Raw genomic sequence first — 17,983 nt, 5'->3', positions numbered from 1 at the left:
TGGGAAACAGATGGAGAAAGCACAGGGAAAGGCAGCAGTTTAAAGGAATAAAAAGATACTTTTTGTTGGAGACATTGCACCAGAAACAAGGAGCCTCTGAGAAAGGAAAGTGAGCCTGGGGAAAGGGAAAGTTGAAGTGTCATTGATGGAGGAAGGATTATAAGGATTACAGCCTTACCAGTTAAGCTTGAAAACCCAAATGCTGAGGGATGTGGAAAGGGTGGGGAGAGGAAGGCACGGGTGGGACAGAGCAGGGCACAGAGCACAAAGTGTGAGAGGCAGGGAGCAGGGACAGGGCTGGCCATGAGCTCTCCGGGCTCTCCATGGGGAAGAGGCAAGGGAGCAAGGGTGGGAGCAGAGGAAGGACTGGCGGTGACCCAACCGAGCAAACAAACCCTTGGACCAAACCATGGTGAAGGGGTCAGGAGGTGACAGTACAGGGGCAGCTCCTGTCACCAAAGCAGGACTGGCCTGTGACAAACCCTCAGCTGTCCTGAACTCTCTCCCTGTGAGTGACGACTGCTTTCTGCCTCTCGCCTCAGCACAGTATCATTGGGGCTTGTATTGGGAGTCTGAGTGTGTGCTCAGGTGCTTTGGGGAGCCTTTACCTGGAGCTGTGCCCCAGCAGGGCAGCACAGCTGGCTGGGCTGGGGCTGTCGCACCAGCCCATGCCTTACCTGTCCCTGGTACAGGTGATGCCTGGCCCTGCCCTGGTGCACACAGAGGCTGCCAGACCTGTGCCTCTGACACCCAAATGGCCCATGCTGGGTGCTCGGGCTCTCTGGGAAGCCTGACATGGAAGAGAGAATATGGCCAGTGCAAAACTGAGCTCATGTGCCTCCCCATGGGGCTTGCCCAGGGGACACACCTGCACTGAGGCAACAGGAGGTACCATGGGAGGACATGTGACAAAATCCTACTGCAAGCACCTTACAGAAGTTACCAGTAGTTGTTCTCCCATCATTTCATTATTTCCCAGCTAAAGCAATGTAACAATTACAAATTTGGAATACCTGGAAAAGCTGCTGAAAGCAGGATAAATTAGTAATTCCTAGGCTGCATTCTGAAGAATTAATTTCAGCACCATACATTGAAAATTCTCTTTCATGAGAAATAGCCTGTTTTTTGAGAGCAGTGAGATGCTGAAAAAGTAAGATTCTTCCAAGCCATTACTGTATTTTCTAACAATTTTATTTTTCCTTCAATCACTCTTCTTTAACACACTCAACTAATATATGTAAATTAGTAGTGGGAAACCTGCATTTGTAAGAATTTTGTCTCTGTATAAAGTACTGAAGTAATTGGGATTCCAGGGCAGCACTGTGGAAATTCTTAGCACGGTTTGTCCATATCTTATCAGAACAGGCATGCTTTCCCCACAACCTGGCCTCTTGCCAGAGGGACTGACCAGACTTGTTGGAAGCCCCCTTTGAATGGGAAAAGTAATCTTCCTGAATGGATTTTTCTGGCACAACTCCTCTTGTGCATGTGGTTCATTGTTCTGGGTGATGTGGCAGTATTTTACCCCTTAGATAAATGTTTTAGGGTTGTTGCTTTTTTGATGATGGGAGGGGTCCTGGGAAAATAATCAGATTGCTGGTTCTGTAGAAGTCTATAGGCAAATTGTTTTTCTGTTGTAAGTGGTTTTCCGTGTTAATTGTGTAGCTTTGTGAGCATAATTTTGATATAAAAGACAACAGCAGATTAACCCTGGAACTTTCTGATGCTCAAAGGGCGTAGTAATTAAAAAGCAAACCATTTTCTCTTCTTCAAGGCATTATAACTAAGTGTTATTATGCCAGTTCATATATGTATATTGTGTGCTCATAGTATAGTTATTCACTAAAAAGTACCGCTGGTGTTATCAAAACTAAAAGAAGTGGTTGCCAGTGGTGGCACATCCTCAGCTGTTGTAAATGTCCTCCAGTGAAGTTGGAGTTGATCCCTCTGTGCACCACAGTCCTGCTGTGGGGCTGTGCCAACCCCTGTGAGCAGAGGATCTGGCCCTTAATATGTATTATAGGAGAGTTAATATGATGTGTAACCACAAAGTAACCGCAACACACAAAGAAATTCTATTTTAGCCCTGCTTGAGCAAAGAAATAACTGTTAATGCTGAAGACTGAAGTGCAAGACATTGCTCAGTGGGGAAGGAGGCACGGAAAAAATCCAGATTTTGAGTTAACATGTGTACAGAGAAATTCTCACGTCCCAAGGCTAAGTTTTGTCTATAAAAATTCCTTAAGATTTGAGTCTTTGTAATTAAAACATAAAGAATAATTATCTTAAGCTCATATCTGCAGAGGAAGAACTGTGTATTTACTTATTCTCTGCCAAAAAATCTTTTTAGCTGGAAAGATTAACAAAAAGGCATTGAAGTTTAAAGAAGGACCTTCTTTTTATTGAAATATGTATGTTTTGTCAACAGATCCAAAACAGAACAGTCGCAACCATTTTTTTCTTCCTTTTTTTTTTTGCAAAATAGCAGTGGGGAAGCATCCAACTCCAAACTTAGTGCCTCTAATTCTTGGAAGGCATTAAGATTAATTTTTGTCCTTAGGTTTCCAGATGTTGGATTTCGTCCCAACTTTTAAAGACCTCTAATGTTTAACAGCGTATATGCTGTATAGTGTAGTCTTTAACAGAGTTTTCTTTCATAACTCCAGGATCTATGAGAAAAGGTAACTCAGGAAACCACTGCAGATTCGAAGTTGAAGCCCCAGCCCTGCAGGAGAGCAGCCAAGGCTGAACTTGCGAGGTTGGACTGGAGTTGCGTTCCGTCGGGAAGACGATGGCCAGGGCCTGGAGCTGGCAACAGAGCCCTTGGGATGCCCTGCTCCTGGTGCTGCTGTGCACGGGCAGCTGCAGTCAGAGGGACTGCACGGGTGCCGAGTGCCAGCCCCTGGAGAATTGCATCGAGGATGTGCTGGAGCCCGGAGAGTGCTGTGCCACGTGTCTGCAGCACGGCTGCACCTGCGAGGGCTACCAGTACTATGACTGCGTCAACGTGGGTTTTGTCAACGGCAAGGTGCCCGAGGGACAGTCCTACTTCGTGGACTTCGGCAGCACCGAGTGCTCATGCCCCAAGGGAGGGGGCAAGATCAGCTGTCAGTTCATGCTGTGCCCGGAGCTGCCCCCAAACTGCATCGACGCGGTTGTGCCGGCGGATGGGTGTCCCCAGTGCGGCCGCATTGGCTGCCTCCACGAGGGACAGAAGTATGTGGCGGGGCACACCTTCCACATGCCCCCCTGCAAGGTGTGCCACTGCCCCAACGCCGGCGGGGAGCTGATGTGCTACCAGCTGCCGGATTGCGACACCTTCTCCCTGAACACGGCCAGCCCTGGGGATGCCGAGGATGGCGAGCCTGAGAGGCACTACGACGATCCCTACAGCTACGACCAGGAGGCCTCCGAGGGAGACACTGCCCAGGTGGAGTCTCCAAAGAAGTACAGGAGTTACTTGTCCCACCTGGAGCACGAGAGTCTCAGTCAGGAGCAGGGTGAGGACTACGACTACCTGGCGGCCAGTGTGGCTCCCTCAGCATTGGCCACGGCCCAGCTCCGCACCAAGGGCACGGCGGTACCTGGCCCCACCCCAGTGCCCAGGGGCCCCACCGAGCCCCGCAGGGCCACGGAGCGCGGCCAAAGGCTGCCCCGCACCACGGCACCCTCCCTCCAGCAGGTGACACACAAGGAGGCACCAGCCACCACTGGGGCTCCTCCACAGCACACCATGGCCACCACCGAGACACCCCAGCGCCTGGAGGAGCTGGAGAGGAGGCCAAAAGGCAGCAAAGAGAGGTATGCGCAAGAAAGAGCCCCCCACTCTAAAATGAAAAAGCATGCCAGGAAGGAAGAGCCAGAGAATGACATGTATGAGGGATTGAAAGAGGTGAACTTCACAGAACTGAACTCAGCAAGGCTGTCCCATGAAAGTCGTGAGGATAATGATTTCCCCAAGGTGAAGTTCAGTGCAACAACCTCTCCTCCTGTGGCTCTAGAGGAAGACCGTAACCAGTCCTCCCCAAAGCAGTCCCAGACACTGTATCGTTACCATCCTGAGGAGGACAGGGACCCCAACTCCATCCACGCTAACCCCAGGCTGCCAGAAGGTAAGAACAAATCCAGTGTGGATGCCTAGAGAACTCTTACTTGTGGTAACATTGGTGCTCATACTCTGCTGTGTTGTTCTGGTGCTGCACATGGCCCTGAAATCAATGAAACCACCAACAATCTTCTTCCAGCCCTTGAGGAGGTGGTTTGTGTTTCGTTTCACAGGACAGGTTTCACTGTTGCCCACCTCGCTTTGATTTCACACACAGTGGATGGGGTTTTCTGGTATTTTAACTTGATTTCAGATGATGATTTATTTAACTCTGGCATTCTACTACTTGCTTTTAACTTCTGTCGTGATGTTAAAGAAGCACCTTCCTCTACACAGAAGGATTTAATTACAGCAATTTCACGACTATAAGGCGCATCGAATTATAAGGCGCACTTCTGGGTGTCGGCAAATTTCCAACCTTTGTCCATATATAAGGCGCACCAGACTATAAGGCGCGCTTTTTTTTTTGCAGTGAGGATCAGCGCGCTACAAAGTAATGAATTAGTAACAGAATCGCGAAATCACGGGGTTTACTGGTAGGTGCTCGATTTGCAAACATTTTTCATGGATCGGTGTAGCCTTTAAATGCAGCCCCAGGCACCCTCTCCGTGCCGAGGGCCCCGGCACTCCCGCCTGCCCCCGGCACTGGCTGGCACGGCTCTCGCGGCTGGTGTGGCTCTAGTGGTGCACAGCTCCGCGTGGCTCACGCCTCCGCTTGGCTCGGCACGTGGCTCGGCACGGCTTGTAGCTTGCAGCTCGGTGCACGGCTCAGCTCATGGTTCGCACTTCTGGGTTGGCAAATTTCCCAAATTTGTGCATATATAAGGTGCACCGGATTATAAGGTGCACTTCTGGGTTTCGATCAAAATTTTAGTCAAAAGGGTGCGCCTTATAGTCGTGAAATTACTGTAGTTATCTCGTTACCAACTCAGTGTAATCACATTTGTAGCTTTTGTCTTCTTCTGGGAAGGAAGTGAAACAGTTGTGCTTTCACTTTCTAAATAGAAGTATTTAGAGCACTTGTATTATTTATCTCATGGTTAAAAGCCTGTCTGAACTCATTATTTCAAGAACTTGAGAGATACGCTCAAATACTCCTGAGGACTAGTAGGGAGAAAAAGGATTCTCTCTTGCTTTATGATTTTTTGGGGGCTGAAGTTTATGATGTTTACAATCAGCTGTGGCAAGTATACGTATTTCCTCCTGCCTCTGGATTCCTCTTGACATTTGCAGGGAATGTTGATTATATGCTCTATGCAATGCTTGTTACTGTAATGAGTGCAAACTTCATTGCTGTAAATTAGCACATATACAGCTCATATTTCCAATTCAGTTTTCATCAAATCAAGAGCAGTACCTCCTCTTTCAAGATGTGGCACAAAATGTTCTCATGAGACTCAGCTGGGGGATGCTTGCAGAACATACTGATGAGTCCCTAGGCAGTGCTGTTTCTCCTGGGCAGTGTAGGTAGCCCTTAAATCTTGAACTGACCAGTCCATCTCCTGGAGAAGTTTAGGGCAGATGGGAGGAGGAGAGCAGATTTGGAGCTCAGATTCTAAGTCCCAACATCAGCAGCACCTTGTGGCTGTTCAAACAGAAAGTGTGCCAGGTCCATGGATGGAGATGGCAGCTTTTTCCTTTTCTTTTGACTTCCTTTTATTTGGTCCAGCCTACCTCAAAATATAAGCTGTGCATCAAGGTTGTGTATGATACATGGGCCTGAGTTAGGACTGACACAAAATAACCTGTTTCCTGATGTAACTTTAAAGAAGAGATGTTTTAAAAAATTAAATTGCCTTCTCTTTTTCTTTCAAAAAAGGAAAAATGGGTGGAGCACTCTGAAATTTTCAATGAGAGGGTTTAAGAAAGTCTATTGGGGTGAAAATGTTCAGCAGCAGAGCTAAGTACTGGATTTTAGAGTCTGCTTGGATGATTTTCTGTCTGTGATTCCTGGGAACTGCTTTGCTGAGGCAGGTCTGGTTGGGGGCTGGATTAGGTTGGGGTGCATGGAGCAAGATGTGATGGATGGCATATCAGGCATGAATTGTTCAGCTGACTGAAGCAGGCGTGGGAATCACTGAGTCCCATTTTCCCCTTAGCTGAGATACCTATGATATCCTTTAAATATTGCAGAGGAAGAAATGAAAAAGAAATGCCCTGTGGGAGCACAGAACTCCCTGACTGGCTGCAGATGCTGCAGCTCTAAGGCTGCTGCTTCCCTGTCCCAGGGAGCTGCTGTGTGTTTTGGGAAGCAGCACTGGTGCCACCACACCATGTCCATCACCCACAGTCCCTGACAGGTGGGACCTAGCTGGCAGCCCCTGGTCTGCCCTACCATTCCCATCAGGAATGGTGGTGGAAGATCTGTGTGGAGCTAGAGCAGCCTCTCCAGGAATGAGGGCTCTCTCTTGCCATGACCAGAGCTTGTGCCTAGGGATAGCAGTGCTTCCACTTGTTCTGCTCTTTTAATTGGCATGCTTGTGATTCATATAGCAGCTCCATGTGTTTCGAGTAATAAAACACATACATCTTGTGTCTTCGGTGACTCCTGAGCCAGTGGTGGAAGGGAAGTGAAGATATTTGTCAGACTTGAAAGAAAAATTAATCTCGCCTACAGATACAGAATGAAAATATAAATTTTGTGCATGTATTTCCAACTATAAAATGACAAAATTACCAGATTTGCCACATTACTTCTCTTCTCCCTTCAGAAATATTTGGCATGACGTAAACTACATCAAGGCCCTGATTTTCAGAGCCTGTGGGGACAGTGTGCAGGGTTTTGTTCAACCAATTCTCAGCAGAGTGCTCTGGGGTGCATTTCTGTGACTCTATGGCCATTCTAGGTTTGTTTTTTATGTTTTGTTTAGTGTTTCTTTTCGCCCAGAGTTTAGAAAAGTTTAGAGAACTGTGGGAGCTTCCAGAGAAGTTTTCAGCCCAAGTTAGATGGCTGTTGTATTTGTTCCTCCTGTTGAGCTATATCCTGGCCCCAGAACTCTGCTGTGGTTGAATGCTGATGCCTTTGGTTGAAAAGTTGGCTTTATTACTTGTATTTTACATGTCTCACTTTGGTTTTATACATAGCTGAGTTTTCATCTGCCAAATCTCTGCTGTTTCGTACATAATCTAATGGTGGAAACAACATGGAACACTTTGGTACTCAGGAAAGGTTAATTTTGTGGTTTGGTTCTCTTTCTTCTTTATAGCATTGTTCTTCATTTGTAGTATTGCCCTGTGTTCAGCTACTCTGTTCCTAGAGGAGCTGTAAGAGTACAGCAGAGGTAATAACTCAGCTGAGAAAGTGTAAATTAAGTGCTTTCACCATGGGAAGGGATGAGATTAATGGAGACTGTTCTCTTTTTACAGTCTCTCTCCAAACATTGATCTTACCCTGTCACTTACTGCAAGAGCAGCAAACAGGGGGAATTTCAATTTCTGTATTGCCTATTTCCTCATCCTAAAAACGCCCTGATCAGAGCAGGGCTGACTAAAAGATATTTCAAGAACTTAGCATCAAATTCTGTTATGATTTTCCCACTTTCTTCTACTTCTCCATGGTCTGGCAGTAGAGTGCTATTCCTTGGATAATGTAATTCAGGTAGCAAGCAGCCTCATTGTGAATGTTTTATGATTTGCATTCTGGGTCGGACAGGCTCAGCAGCAGTTTGGGTCTAGCTGCTGCACCTGTCATGTTTCAGAGTGGAGGTGTTTTTCCACTTAAACTCTTCTGTGACTGGTGATTTTTTTTTTTTTTATTGTGGTGCCTTTTAGGGAGAAAGATAATTGTTCTCAAGCTGGAGTGAATAGCAGTAATTGGGGAGCTGAGATCAGTGGATGTGAAAGTGGCATTTATTGCAGGTGGATCCTGACCAGGCAGGAGCTACTGGGGGGCTCCTGTGAAAAAGCTTCTGAGGATGTAGCTGACATTTCAACCCACCCATCTGCATGTTTGCTGATTCTGAAACTCTTGGAGAAAGACGACCTTGAATTTCCAAAATGAAGGACAGACAGATCCATGTACAGGTCCAGGAGTTGGGCCTGATCATCCTTTTAGTCTCTTCCAACCTGGATATCTGTGATTCTGTGAAAGCACAACTTCAGTGAAGGTTTGGAAGTGTTCCTGAGCACACCCTCCCTTTGTCTCTCTTACTGCCACCATAAAAAGCACTGGAGGTGGGAGAAGCTGGTATGGTCCTTCAGAAACAAACTCCGTTTGCAGTTATTTTGGTTTTTTTGCTATCAGGTGAAGTATTGTCTCATTTTTACTTGAATTACCTCAGGCTGTGTTCTGTACTTACTCCAGTCCTTTCCATAACAGAAAGAAATTGGCTTTGAACCCTCAAAGTAGGATATCTGAGGAATAAAAATAGACCTCAGGAGACTGGTGTGCAAGGAGAAAAAGCCTCCAGCAAGTGTGAATCAGCATGAATTACAGCCCCAGGTGACGGTGTTCAGGGGTTTCTTTGGTAGATGGAGTTCTGAGGTAGCATGAATGGGAATAAGGCAGGCTGAGATACTTGCAGAAAGAGGAAGACTGAAATACTATAAAATGAAAAAGTGTCTATCTGTTCTGCCAGAAATGGCGTTTGTACTTTATTAGGCAGCCAGATGCTAGTTTAGGAGGAAAAAAAAGGAAATACAGTAATTTCACGATTATAAGCCACACTGAGTATGAGCCGCACTTCCGGGTGCCAGCAACTTTTCGTTCTTTGTCCATATATAAGCCGCACCTGATTATAAGCCACACATTACAATACAGAGTGTGATAAAAGGTATCTGTTCTATCACCATCTGTTGAGGGTGGGGGCAGTGATCCTTATCTCTGTGGGAGATATTCTGTTAATGGGCCATCCATTGAAACCAGGCGGACCATTGTTCTTTATCTTTTCACAACCCATCCTTCCTGCAGCGAGTCATTTTCTGCTAATGGCCCATTGAGCCCCACTGTGTGATTGATAAAATTACTGCATCCCATTGGGAGTTACTCCAGCCAAGGGGGAAGAGCCCAACATTTCGTACCAAGATAAAAACAGAGGTTTTGGAACACTAAGGGAGCCCCTTTCTCCACTGGACTCCAGAGGAAAACTGGATTTCTCCACATCACCACTGGACCTCCGGAGGGAAACTGCACCTTGTACAGGAGCACTACTCCAACTGAATCACATCTGTCACTGCAAGGGGACTGCGGCCACCATTTAATGGGACTACTACCAACACCCTGCCTGACAGGGTGTCAGGTTGTACTCTGATTTTGTCAGGGTTTGGAGTTTGTTTCTTTGTAGTACTGTATTTCTATTTTAATTTCCCTAGAAAAGAACTGTTATTCCTAATTCCCATATTTTTGCCTCAAAGCCCTTTGATTTAAAAATTATAATAATTTGGAGGGAGGGGGTTTACATTCTCCATTTCAAAGAGAAGCTCCTGCCTTTCTCAGCAGACACCTGTCCTCCAAACTAAAACAGCAACTTTTTGTTCTTTGTCCGTATATAAGCTGCACCTGATTATAAGCCGCACTTTGGGTTTGGACCAAAATTTTAGTCAAAATGTTGCGGCTTATAATCGTGAAATTAATAGAAATTCAACCATTTCTATTAATGAAAACATCCCATGTATGATACATGAGGGGCCGATTCCCTCATGGCTGCTAGTGTACAGCCTACCGTGCCCCCCTTCCCTTGTCACCTCAGGCATGGATTTGTGAGCAGAGGGTGCAAGGAAGACCCAAACCTGCCCAAATGACACAGAGGAGTGCTCTCAGAGTAATTGTTCACAGACACTGAAATAAACAGTAGCCAGAGTGTCCAGTCTGCTGGCACAGGTGGCCAGATGTGACCTGGCTCTCTGCTTTCTCAACTCCTGCTTTCAGTTGAGGCAGCGCTGGGTCTGTGTGCAGTGCTGGGAGCAGCCCCATGTGAGGAATGGGAGAAGGCATGCTGGCAGCAGCCCAATTCCCAGTGTCCAGACCTGTCCCAGCCAGGGCTGTGCTTTTGGGGTCAGTGCCAGGGCTTTGTGGTTTGTGTCTGGCTGATGGCTCTGGACATGTTGCTGCATGGCTGCTGCTTGCCTGGCTGTGTTTTGGGAACTGCTCTGGGTCACATCCTGCTGTTGCTTTTCCAGCTGGCTGGGCTTCAGGGCGCTTCTCAGAGCTGCAGGCTCTGCATTGGGAATGTTATTCTTTGCAAGAATTCCCCCCTGGAGCCCAAACCCTCCTCACCACCATCCTTCCCCATTCCTCATGCACATCTTCATTCTGAAACTGAGATATTAACCACAGGTCATGAGCTCCTGGCTGCCAGTGTTTTTATGTCAGGCTTTTGTGGGGCTGTTTTGCCCCTTATCTTAAAGAGTATTTTAAGCCATAGCTGTATATTGAACTAGTTGTCTTTAGTTAGAGAATACAGTGTAGATGATCCTCTTTAAAGCTGCAAAGATCTGTGCAGTGGCACAAGCCTGGTATGCAGAATGCCAAGACTGGGTGCCATGCTTTGCTAAAAGCTGTGTTACTCCTCATAGTCAGATGTCTGCCGACATTTAAGAACCTAAATAAAAGAAAGACTCAGATCTTGAGTTCTTTTCTTTTCAAACCCTAGTACCTGCCAATCTCAGAAACAGAGATATGTAAGAAGGGGGCTCTACATCCTCCTGTGTTACTCATAAAATTAAGGCGGCAGCTGCTGCTTTCAGTGTGAATTACTGGGGACCACAACAGGCAGGTACAATCTACAAGGTGGGACAGACATATGTTCCTGCAGCTCCTGCCAGCCTTGCCTCCTTTAAACATCCTCTGAAGAGCACAGTTCTTGTCCCACACATAGCCCTGGTGTGATGGTGAGGTGCAGTCAGACTTCCCTCTGCTGACAGTGCATTATACCCCAGGCTGTTGGTGCTGCAGCATAGGGAGTTACTCACACAGCTGTCTGGGAGTGTTCTGCATAAGGAAACCCATTGTGTGCACCAAGGCACCAAGGGAGTTTGCAGAGGATGACTGAAGGTGGAGCAGGATGGAGCATTCACACCCTGGGGCGTGCAGGGGGGAGCCCTGTATTGCCTGTTTCCTCCCTGCAGCACAAACCCAGGGGCTGTGCCTGCGTGGGATAGACTTTGCACAGGGACTCTGAACACGGCTGGGACGAGTTCAGATATCCTTAGCTTCAGGGTGTTTAGTTACTAAAACAGTTTAAACCTCAAATTGTTGCCATAATACAACTAGTTATGTCCCAACCTATGATTGCATCAAAATACCTTTGAAAACCCATATCATGCACCTGTTCTGTAGAGGTAAAAATCATTATTTATGTAAAGTCACTTCCATCCATGGTTTGCAACAAGAGCATTGAATCTCAGTTCTGAAATTCAAATGTGCTGCAGACAAAGTATAAAAATAAGATGGGAGTTTTCTTGATAGATTAATTACCCACTTAGACGAGGCTGTTGGCCTCACCAGGTTTCTTGAGGGGACTCCATTTGCTGGTTATTTATAGTAAGTATTGGAGAATATGTTTTTTTGGTATGCATGATTGATACTCCTTCAGAAGTCAGAATTTAAATGAGACTTCTTTGCAGTAATATGCCTGTGATTCTAATCGATCACCAAGGAATTACAACCAACTCCGAATATAGCTCCTTGTTAGAGAAAGGAAAGTATAAGTAGTAATTCCTGATCCAGATTTTGTGAGACAATAACCTTTTGAACACTTTCAAATATGTAGGCCAAATAAACATAGCTTTCTAGCATATGCTCACTCGTGAAAGGATTTGTAATTTCATTACCCTGGGCCTCACAGCGAGCAATGTTTCTTACCTCTCAGGGATTCTTAGGTAACATGCCAGCAAGTAATTGGAATTTTATAAAGATCCCCTTATGTGTGAGCAGGTTTTATGTTTTCTTGACTGTTCTCAGTCTGTGTGTGCTGTGCCTGAGATGACCAATTCCTTTCCAATGTCACCAGAAAGTCCTAAATCACCATCCCAAAGCACTGGGGCTGTTTATGCTCAGCCAAAGGCTGGGAGAGGTGTAGGAAAAAGAAGTATTTATGCTGTTTTTAGGGCCAGCAAACCTCCTCGGCACATTTTCCCCTTCCCTGCCTTTGCCAGGGGCCAGGGAGCTGCAGAACCCCCAGGAGCCACCTGCTTTGCTCCAACACTACCTGTGTGTGCGTGGGACACACCAGGCAAACTCCCTGCAGGTGTGTAAGCAGCAGCATGCCAGATTCACTGTGTCTGCAGCCAGTCACTGCCTGCTGGAATTCCTGCTTTCCATCCATCCTGAGATTCTCTGGTGGTGAGGGAGTGGCTGTGAAATGGTGGCAGTAGCCCAGGTGGGTGCAGTGGTTGTGGGAAGGGAGGCTGGGCAGCCAGGGTGGGCAGGGGACTGATGCTGGGGCTGCCCTACCTGCCCCTCTGTAGCCCTGCCCTTCTTCAGCCCTGCCTGCCCTTCTCCACCTCTGCCCCTCTCCAGCCCTGCCCTTCTCTGGCCTTGCCTGCCCTTCTTCAGCCCTGCCTGCCCTTCTCTGGCCTTGCCTGCCCTTCTTCAGTCCTGCCTGCCCTTCTCTGGCCCTGCCTGCCCTTCTCTGGCCCTGCCTGCCCTTCTTCAGCCCTGCCTGCCCTTCTCTGGCCTTGCCTGCCCTTCTTCAGTCCTGCCTGCCCTTCTCTGGCCTTGCCTGCCCTTCTTTGGCCCTGCCTGCCCTTCTCTGGCCCTGCCCTTCTCCGGCCCTGCTTGCCCTTCTCCAGCCCTGGCCTTCTCCAACCCTGCCCCTCTCCAGCCCTACCTGCCCTCTCCAGCTTGGCCACGCTGCTGCGCTGGTGGCTGCAGCTTCTCCAACCCTTCCTACACCAGAAATGGAGCCATTCACACCAGCCCCCAGAGCAGTAATTCCTTCCCCTTGGTGTCTGAGTGCTGCTTGCTTCTGTGGTGCTGTTATGAACCACAGGGAGGCCTATTGTGTTCAGAACGGCTCAGAGTTGTTTGACCATAGTTTTGAATTACCAAGTACTAAAATAAACGTTCAACAGCTCTGGGTTTAAAACCTTTTAAGAGTATAAAGAGTTGCTTGAAAGGCATCAGTAACTTTTAAAAGTGTAGTAAAAGCTGGTGCTCTTGTGAGCTGTTCCTGTGTATAAAGTCTACATCTTAAAAACAATGAAAATCATCAGGTGAGATTTTATAGGCATACTTGCTGCCATGCACAGGGCAAGTGACTGCTTGCAGCTGCAGTGACCTGTAGTGCCCAAGTTTGTGCTAGTCCTGAACACCCTTCCACCAAGGTTACCAAATTGGGAACTTGAAGGTGGCTCAGGGTTAAGGAACGTGAATGCTTAGGGTGAGCTTTATTTTATTTGAGGTGACTCTGTAAAAATGTTATTTCTAGAAGCTTGGAGGGGATTGGGGGGGACTGCTGCCCAGCATGGGGATTTGGTGTGGGGACCCTGTAGCCTGGTGTTGGCCACCAGACACTTGGGACCAGTACAGGAACTCTTCTGGGAGTGCTGCAGGAAAGAAATGCAGGCAGACATACCTCCAATGATGTAAGGGAAGTTAACAGGCTACCAAAATCCAAATCAACTGGAAAAGCAAGTGTGCACTCAGTACAGGATCATCAGTGAGCACTGTTGAAAAGGGACAGAGTACTGGATGGGAAAAAGGGAATTTCCCATGCATTTCTTACATGGTCCAGAAAATTTTCAGCCCATTGGATGCAATTTATTCTGGTCTTGAATGACACTGAGATGCTCTTTGTGTAATAATCCCCCTAGCACCATGTGAGGGCTCCTGTCTGGCCCTGATTTGTAATAGCACTCACCTCCTCCTTACATTCTCTGTGAACAGCAGCATTGGCTGTGTTTGGAGCAGGGCAGCTGGCGTTTGACTGGAGCTGGCTTCTAGACAGGGAACAAGAATTGAGAAGATGAATGAGTTCTTGCAACAAGAACATCTGGCTGTACCTCAGTTTCCTTCTCTTCTCACTTCTCACTTCTCACTATTTTATGTTCATTTCAGTCTGATTTCTTCAAAGGCATTGTATGTGCTCCTTGCTGGAGTCATTTTCTGAGCACAAGTTAAAGTGATTAATATTAGAGAGTTATACATCTTGTATGAAGTGAATCAGCTAAAGTGCTCCTTGTATTCATGTTCTGATGGAGACATCCTGCAGGGACTTAGGAACCAATTACAGTAATTTCGCGACCATAAGGCGCACCAGATTATAAGACGCACCTCTGGGAGTTGGCAAATTTCGCAGCTTTGTCCATCATGTAAGGTGCACCGGACTATAAGGCGCACTTCCGGGTTTGGGGGAAAATTTTAGTCAAAAGAGGTGCGCCTTATAGTTGTGAAATTACTGTACATTTTGTCAGTGGTTTGTAGCACAGCATTTGTTATACTCAATAGCAAACCTTCCTGGCACAGGAAAAAGACATTGCAGGCACACAAACCTTGCTTTGGTGGGGAGGAGGATTCCCTGGAAAGCAAACTCTGAAGAGCAAAGCACAGCCTGTGCTCCGGCCCACTGAGCTGGGAGAGCAGAGCCCTGTCTGCAGGGGATTTGTGCCCAAACTTGTCTAGTCTGTCATTCCAAAAGTGAACTTCATGACTACGAAATGGAAGTCTGTGAAAACATGTCTTTGTAATTAAAATGGAGCTTATATAATGGTGGTTTCTTATGGTTCTTTCCATAAGATTAAAGAGTTCTTTTGCATTGAACAAGCAGAACAAGAAGCCCTGAGCGAGTTGAATGGTGCTTAAGAAGTCTTTTTTTTTTTTTTTACTTTTAATGATGATTGTGAGAAATAACTAGGAGGAGGACTTTTGGGTAAGAGTGTGAAGACAAAGCACTGTGTGCCTGGTGGCACAGAGAGCTGTACATCCATCCCACATCCCTGCCAAGTGCTGTCAGGGTTTGGCTACCAAACTTTCAGCTGATGGCTTTAAAGCTTCCTTACATCCAACTGTAATTCTGCAGCTATGGCTATAAAATGTCTTGTTTATGGCCCCTAAGCAGCTGAAGATTAATATAATTGTCCTTCTTATCCAAGAATCCTTCCTCTGCAATGTTCATTAATTTTCCTGGTGCTGGAATTGCTGGTAGTTTTTGTTTCCAGATTCAAACCCGCAGTGTTCTAGCCAAATGATTTTGTAAGAGATTCACTCTAAGGAACTGTTTTCATTGAAGATAGCATACACTTAAGTAATGTCTCATGTAATAATGATAAAGTTTGTACTTTGCCTAGTTCTGGATCAAAGTTGATAAGCGTTGTCTGAACTCGTGGCATTGAAATAAAAAGAAAAGCATAGCGACCATCAGTGATGGCTGGCTTTATATTAGAAGGTTCCACAAATGTTGAATTTCAGTCAGTTTGGATTGATTATGGTGGTTTTGCTGGTGGAAGATAAATATGGAGACCTTCCAAAATCTTGTGCTGTGTTGTCAGAAGTTTTGGACGATGTTTTAAAGTGATGAATGTGCTTTGTATGTGTTCTTGAAGAGACTTTTGCCTTGCTCAGCCTATGGCCCTGGGAGAGTTTTCCTGGTGGTGTCTGTGCTTTTTCTCCTTCATCCTTGGCCCCCAGGGACAAGAGGAGCACATTTGTGCTGTGGTATGGCCAGGAACAAGTTGTGGGACAGGCAGGGATTCTCACTGCCACGGTACCACATGGAGATAACCGAGATGGAAAAAGAACTACACTGCTGGTTTTCTAATTCTTGAGAAGTGTAGCCAGCCAGTTAAAATTAACAGGAGCTTTTGGAGTCAACCAGTTACATTTGCTCTTCAGTGTGAATAATTTGGCATGCGGAGAAATTGTGGCATGTGGCAGAGAGGGCAGTTCAGGCTGAGCACTCGTGCACTCCTCTGGGGAGGGTGAATGAGTTTAGCACTGCAGGGCTGAGGCTGAACCTCCTTTAGCCTTCAGCCCCAAGTCCCCATTCTCATTCTGGACCATGCAGAGAGCCAGTGCATCATCAGCACTGCTGTTTGTCTGCACCCCTTCAGCCATGGGATCTGACCTTTATTAGGTAATACTGAAGTCTCCTATTGGTATGGTGAACAGATTTACACAGCTTTGAAATCTGACCCTGGTATTTCAGAGAGAGTGCTGGCTTGTTATTCAGCTTTTAAATGGAGTCAATAATGTTCCTTGAAAAAAGACTTTGAAGGTCAGATCCTATCTTGTCAATGCCATGTTAACCCCATTAGTTTCAGTGAGGTACAGTAATTTCACGAATACAAGCCGCAGCAATTTGACAAAAATTTTGGTGGAAACTCGGAAGTGCGGCTAATAGTCGGGGGCGGCTAATATGTTAATAATTTTCTGACATTTACAACCCCAGACGTGCCAGCCAGAGTGCCGGGCCAAGCACCTGCCAGTAAAAGCCGGCATTTCGCAATTGTTACAGTGTTACCGTGTTGCCCTGGCTCCCTGCAGGCAGCACGGGGGGCGGGGAGAGAGGCGGGAGAGCTCTCTTCTTCCCTCCTCTGCCGCAGCCCAGGGGAGGAGGGGGGGGGGGCGCCGCCATTGCCGCTGTTCGGGGAGGCCGGGGGTGGGGGGGGGGGCGGGGGGCGCCGTCATTGCCGCGGCCCGGGGAGGACGTGGGGGGGGCGCCGCCGTTGCCGTGGCCCGGGGAGCCGACGGGGGGGGGGGGCGCCGCTGTTGCCGCGGCTCCGGGAGCCAACGGGAGCCCTGCGCAGCCATTGCCGCGGCCCGGGGAGTGGGGGGGAAGTGCGCGCCGTTATTGCCACGGCCCGGGGAGGGGGGGGGAAGTGCGCGCTGCCATTGCCGCATCTCGGGGAGCCGACGGGAGCCCCGCGCAGCCATTGCTGTGGCCCGGGGAGGCGGGTGGAAGCGCGCGCCGCCATTGCCGCGTCTCGGGGAGCCGACGGGAGCCCCGCGCAGCCATTGCCGCAGCCCGGGGAGGAGGCGGGGTGCTTTGTCCGCGCCCGCCGCCGGCGCCACGGGCGCGGGAAAGCTCTGTCCCCGCCCGCCGCCGCTGCCGTAGGAGCAGGGGAAGCTCCGTCCCTGCCTGCCACCGCGGGGCAGCGCCGACCCGGGGTGACCGAGCCCAGGGGCAGCGGCGGCCGGCCCCAAGCGGCAGCACTGGGCTGGGCCACCTGGCCCCGTCAGCGGCCCCTAGCGGGCCGAGCCTGCACAGCCTTAGCTCAACCAGTAAACCCCGCCCTCCCGCGGTTCTGTTACTAATTGCACGCGGGTCCTCGCTGCGAACGACAGAGCGGCTTATATTCGGGTGCGGCTTATCTATGGACAAAAACCGAAATATTTGCCAACACCCAGAGATGCAGCTTATACTCAGTGCGGCTTGTATTCGTGAATTTACTGTATACACTCATTTTAGCTGTATTGCTCCTCTGACATTACTTTAAAATGGTGACAGGCAACTGTTAAGCATTAGAAATTTAATGCTGTCTTTAAGTAAGAACTCCTTACATCTCACATGGGCATACAGCAGTTGCTCTTGCTTGACAAGGCTTCCTTTGCAGTAACAAAGCACTTACTTGTTTGTTATATTTTTTGATCAGACTCAAATTCCTCTCCCAGAATTTGCTGTTAATCTATAGTAAACGAATACCTCATAAGCCGTATGATCACTATGTAAATACATTATAGCCATTTTTATTATAGCCATTTGTCCCTTTTGTTTGTAAATTCCCCAGAGTGAATATCTGGGTAATGGGCGTTTACCGCTGTGCAGCTGATAGCGCTGAGCCCCTGGCACTACATGGTGCTGAGCTCCTCTTCCCATGACAGGCAGGAAAGGACTTGATGCATGCTCATCCAGCATCACCAAACACATTCCTTTGGGAAAGAAGAGCTGGTGTTGATTGATTAATATGCTTCCCTCACTCTTGTCAGGGTCACACAGCTGA

General features: G+C 47.8%; 1 protein-coding gene across 1 annotated transcript in view; it reads left to right on the top strand.

Moving 5' to 3' along the window:
* The window catches only part of FBLN2 (fibulin 2), an 83,197-nt gene that overhangs the window by 12,645 nt on the left and 52,569 nt on the right, over positions 1-17,983 (top strand). The window contains exon 2 of the mRNA XM_033071180.1: positions 2,667-4,112. Within this exon, the coding sequence (XP_032927071.1) occupies positions 2,792-4,112 (1,321 nt within the window). The 5' untranslated portion in view covers positions 2,667-2,791. The remainder of the gene's footprint in view (positions 1-2,666; positions 4,113-17,983) is intronic.

This window comes from Catharus ustulatus, chromosome 13, assembly GCF_009819885.2.
Source record: "Catharus ustulatus isolate bCatUst1 chromosome 13, bCatUst1.pri.v2, whole genome shotgun sequence".
Taxonomy (NCBI): Eukaryota; Metazoa; Chordata; class Aves; order Passeriformes; family Turdidae; genus Catharus; species Catharus ustulatus.
This window is presented reverse-complemented; position numbering and strand designations above follow the sequence as displayed.